Source organism: Bidens hawaiensis, unplaced genomic scaffold (assembly GCF_021521415.1).
Source record: "Bidens hawaiensis isolate Kalapana, Puna unplaced genomic scaffold, B.hawaiensis_p1.1 tig00006636_1, whole genome shotgun sequence".
Classification (NCBI taxonomy): domain Eukaryota; kingdom Viridiplantae; phylum Streptophyta; class Magnoliopsida; order Asterales; family Asteraceae; genus Bidens; species Bidens hawaiensis.
Window position 1 is genome coordinate 243,946 of NW_027491450.1, and position 4,882 is coordinate 248,827.

The window sequence follows — 4,882 nt, forward strand, 5'->3', positions numbered from 1 at the left end:
TTGCTTTTCTAGTCACTAGTAATAAATGTCACATTAAAATAATATAATACCAAACAATAATACATAAACCTATGAACTTTGGAGGTTTCTTGCATAACCATAAAAACCATTGTCACCTTAACTCTTCCATTATTCATTTATATATTATATTGTCACCTTCAAAATCCTTTCATAGCACCACCACCATTAATTCCGATCAAATATACTATCCATTTACAATATAGAAACAGGTAAGCGTATAACAAGCTATAACAACGCCGTCACCCATTAATGGCCAATTTCCGATCACTTTTCACTAACATCACCTCTATCTTCTTCATCCTCATCCACCTCGGTTGCTTCATCACCTTCCCCACCTCCCGCCACCACCGACACCGCCCGAAACCACCCCGAAAACCCCCTTCCCTCGCCCCGTTCCGCCGCGCCTCCTCCACCAAACTCAAACGCCATAAATCCATCTCTTCCACCATCTCATTCATCAAACGAATATTCTCATATACACAACCCAAATCCCCGACCCGACCCGAATCCTGTACTCGCTCCATATCCACGATCCGACCCGGATCACTCACCGACTCCGATTTCGCCCATACCCGCCACGAAACCCACAAAATCCACCCGTGCGAGCACTGCGGCGAGATTCTCCCGACCACCGCGTCGCTCGAACAACACCAGTCGGTCAAGCACGCGGTGTGCGAGCTCTCCAACGATGATCCGGGCAACAACGTCGTCCGGATCATATTCGGGTCGGGTTGGGACCCGCCCAACCCGACCCGACCCAGCCCGCCGACAATCCACCGGGTCATGAAGATCCACAACACGACAAAAATTCTCGCCCGGTTTGAAGAATACCGAGAAAGCGTGAAGTCGAAGGCGGCCCGAGACCGCGGGCCCCAGCGGCGACACGAGCGGGTCATCGCCGACGGGAACGAGCTGCTCCGGTTTCATTGCACAACTTTTATATGTGACTTGGGGCAAAATCGTAATTCAAGTACTTGTACCCACCCATATTGTAACCTGTGTGGGATAATCGGATCCGGGTTTTCGCCCAAGTTGTTTGGAATATCCACTTTCTCAAATAGTTGGAAAGCACACGTGGCAATCCCTGAAGACATTGAGGATGAGTTCCGGTTTATGAATGTGAAACGGACTATGCTTGTGTGTCGGGTCATTGCGGGTCGGGTCGGTTGTGACCCGGGAATGGGTGATAAAGATGACCCGGGTTATGATTCTTTGGTTGGTGTGGGACCGGATAAATTGGACGATGAGGATGAGTTGATTGTATTTAATCCTAGGGCTGTGCTTCCTTGTTTTGTGATTGTGTACACTGGCTATTGAGCCCATACTGTATAGGCCCACAATGTTGTGTTGTTATGGTATGTGAATTGTGAAGTGAGCTAGTGAAGTGATGAGTTGTATCTTAAGATTTTGATTTTTTTTTTTATTTTAGTTATGTGATTGGGTTTTGGGCCCACTTATAGAATAAGGTAAAATAAGATACAGCTTCCACTTTTGAGTTTTAACTTAAAAGTTAGGGAAGTTAATTGTAGGTAGAATTTGGCATAAGTATTGTAATTTTGGGTTGATGTTTTATTGTAAAAAGTTTATACTATGATTGTCGGTTAAAAATTTTTAGTTATGTCACTTGAGGAAAGAGAAGGTGAAGATAGTAAAAACTTACTTTTATTCAGTTTTATTATCTTATCATTTATCTGTAGTAGAGACGACATTTTTATTGTAGATTTTTATATGAGTTGATTCAACTCGGCCAACTGGCTAACCTAGACCGGACCATACTTTTTTTTTTTAATTTGCTGATAGATAACCAACCCCTAAAAATCTCTAACCCCAATGGAAAAAGTTTCGTCTATTGCAGGCTCTAAGACTTGTGAAACAATGGTCGGCTAAACGAATGTGGAGGCCTAAATTGAAATAAGATTTTGAGGTCTTTTATGACAATTGTTAAGAAAAAAAATTGCTTACTAAATGTTTTGAACTTACTTTACCATATAATGTTTTTTCAGATTTGGAAGTCTTAAATATTAATTGTGGGCCTAAAGCCTTAACATGTTTTCCCTGACCCATGGGCCGGCCCAGCGTGAAATATATATGGCTGTAATTATGTGTGAACAATTGTTTGTATTGATGCAAGGTATACATATTAACCAAGCTAAACTTATTGGATATTTCATAAATTAGACTTTTGAAAACTGTTCTGAATAAAGAATAGGGATTTTATGAATAATTCATATATTACGGTTGTGTCCTAAAATACATAGTCTTGTAATTCTGAGAAGAATTAAATTTTGTAAAATTGTCTAATACCAATGTAAAACCATTTCAAGTAACCATGTGCATTTTAATTGATCGGTAGAAATAATTTTGAAAACTAAAACACACAGTATTTTTATAATTATTTTTTATAGTATTGTGATCTTCAATACGAGCCTTTGGAACTAGAGTACACTACTAGTTCTTAGGCTCTCACTTGCATGATATACTACATAGTATAAAAATCTCATGTTGATCATTAATTCATTATTCCTTGATTTCAATTCTCACTTTCAACAAAGATCAAGAGAAAACTACACTGACTAGTGACTACTCTCCCATGCATGATAATAGCAAATCCAGAAAAACACAAACTTGAGACAAATTAAATCAAACATAAAAACTAACCATCAACCTTAAAAACACAAAGTTCCAACCTTGTAAAACTAGAGGATCATATACCAAATCCATTTGCACATCTTCCAAAGGGTTGACATCATAAATCAAGATGCTTGTTTGACATATCATCTTCAAGGCAATTGTTGAGGTACATATTGGAGTTCTCATCATAAAGAGTTGAGGATAATGTAGAAGAACCACATCCCAAATTGCTAGAAAACCCTAAAGGCCCTATAGCATGACTGGAGGACTCATTGGAAGCGATGGTGGTGGTAGTTTGGAAGAAGGTTTGCATAAAACTCATTTCATCATCGTACGACTGAGTGATGTCTAGTGATGGATCATGATCATTGTTGTATGAGTTCGCTAGCTCAGGGAGGATAGTGGTAGAGTTCTCGGTGGTTGCACTGGTGGCAGTTGTGGTGGATGAGGCTGGGGCTGAGAGAACGTGATCACTACTTTTGCTTCTAATGTAGTCTTGTAATAGAGTAGACTGAGGCTTTTTATATTTTGCGTCTTTTATCTTGTTCTTTCTACTAGAATTCTGCTTTCTTTTTGTTGTGTTCCATTGATTCTTGATCGAATTTTCCGTTCTTCCTGGGATCATTTTTGCGATTTCCGCCCATTTATTTCCGACCTTTTGATGAGCATTGATCAGCATTTTCACTTCTTCTTCACTCCATGTATCTTTCTGAAATCAAGCAACCAAAAGTTCATTTTCATGCACCTTTTGTAACAAGTTATAAGCATTTGGCCATTTGGGGCAAAGTTGTCATTCTTGCTACAAAAGTTCAAGATATATTTCTTCGTATGAGTTAATTGATTATCAAATGATAAATGGAACTAACATTTAAAATGTGGATCTTTGTAATCACAATTTAATAAATCAAAGAACATTGTTAGATGAACGGAAAACGTCTAAAATTAATGTCATAAACAAAACCTTGATATCCGGGTGCAAATGATTACGCCATCGCTCACGACACTGTTTCCCGGCTCTTCCGACCATCTTCTCCGCAATTAAAGCCCATTTTCCTTCTCCAAATTCGTTCACCAAACTGATCAGCTTGCTAAAAGCACGAAAAATAGCAAATTAAATAAAAAAAATCGTTAAATGTTGTTTTCAACCTGCAAAATCAATAAAAAATTAAAAATTGCACTAGCAAACACATTGAATTTATAAACAATGTAGATTAAAGGTTTTTAAAGTAAAAAAAAAATACTAAATTTACCTATCTTCTTCATCCATCCATTGTCCCTTGATCAAAACCTTAGGGCTAGCACCACCTCTAAATTTCTTCACTAAACCTTTCGAGATCTTTTCGCGTTCACTTACACGTTTGGATTCCCGATTGCGATCACCACACGGGTAATTCATCAAATCTTCCTTGGTTAAACACTCCCCAATGTGGTTAGTAAACACATCACCATTATCATGAACCAAAAAGCCTCTAGCCATTGGTACATGTTGTGATGAAGACATGTTACTCAAAAAAGATAACTCATGCCATGAGATAAACGGTTGATTGATCATCTCAAGGTTTTGATTATTATCATTTTGAGTTCGACCACGTAAGCATCTATCAACGGCTGTCAATGGTGGTGGTGCATTATTTGCATAATTAGCAAAGCCACCATTGTCATAACCACCGGAGTCCATGTTTGGATTAAGAAAGCTAGAGGGTTTACAGGTTAAACTTTGGTGTATATGTGTTATGTGACTTCACAATATAAGTTTGTTAAGTTAAAATGTATGTAGCAATGGGTTCATTATCCACATGGGATGAGAGCCGTTGGATTAAAAGTTGATCTAGTGGTTGATAATCTTTTTTGACTATGATCTTTGGACTCCCATTCTTACACAAAGATGACATGGCATTCTTATACAAAGATGACATGGCAAGATATGATTGGCTGGATGGTGCTTAATTGTTTTTTTTTTTGTTGTAATTAATTAAATTGTATTTATTTGGAATGGAGGTAGTCAAGCCTTTAAGTCCTTAATTGGACTTATTTTACTATTAATTACTTTTTGGCTAATTGAAAGCTAGTTAATTTAGAATGTGTGAGATAAATAAGCTTTTGATTAAATGTATATTTACAAATTTACATATGTATTTCATTTCATCACTAATTTATAAGCTATCTAGTAAGTTCGTAACTCGTTCTTGTATAAAGTAGGCTCAAGTAGAAAACCAAAACTTTAATATTA

The 4,882-nt window shown here is 37.7% G+C and overlaps 2 protein-coding genes across 2 annotated transcripts; one reads left to right on the forward strand and one right to left on the reverse strand.

Annotated features, from left to right (window-relative positions):
• The first annotated feature begins 256 nt into the window (after positions 1-256).
• LOC143633275 (uncharacterized) lies at positions 257-1,338 on the forward strand. Its single transcript, XM_077101609.1, has one exon. It carries the CDS (start codon positions 271-273, stop codon positions 1,336-1,338), a length of 1,068 nt encoding a protein of 355 aa, XP_076957724.1. The 5' UTR covers positions 257-270.
• Positions 1,339-3,556: 2,218 nt separating this feature from the next.
• Positions 3,557-4,330, reverse strand: LOC143633277 (transcription factor MYB119-like). The gene is made up of 2 exons (XM_077101610.1): positions 3,903-4,330; positions 3,557-3,740 (listed from the first exon to the last, which is right to left on the reverse strand). Exons 1-2 carry the CDS (start codon positions 4,328-4,330, stop codon positions 3,557-3,559), a joined length of 612 nt encoding a protein of 203 aa, XP_076957725.1.
• Positions 4,331-4,882: the final 552 nt, after the last annotated feature.

Coding starts and splice junctions, on each gene's coding strand:
- LOC143633275 (XM_077101609.1), top strand. CDS start 271: ATGGCCAATTTCCGATCACTTTTCACTAACATCACCTCTATCTTCTTC.
- LOC143633277 (XM_077101610.1), bottom strand. CDS start 4,330: ATGGACTCCGGTGGTTATGACAATGGTGGCTTTGCTAATTATGCAAAT. Junction 3,741..3,902: donor TGGATGGATGAAGAAGATAG/GTAAATTTAGTA, acceptor TCGTGCTTTTAG/CAAGCTGATCAGTTTGGTGA.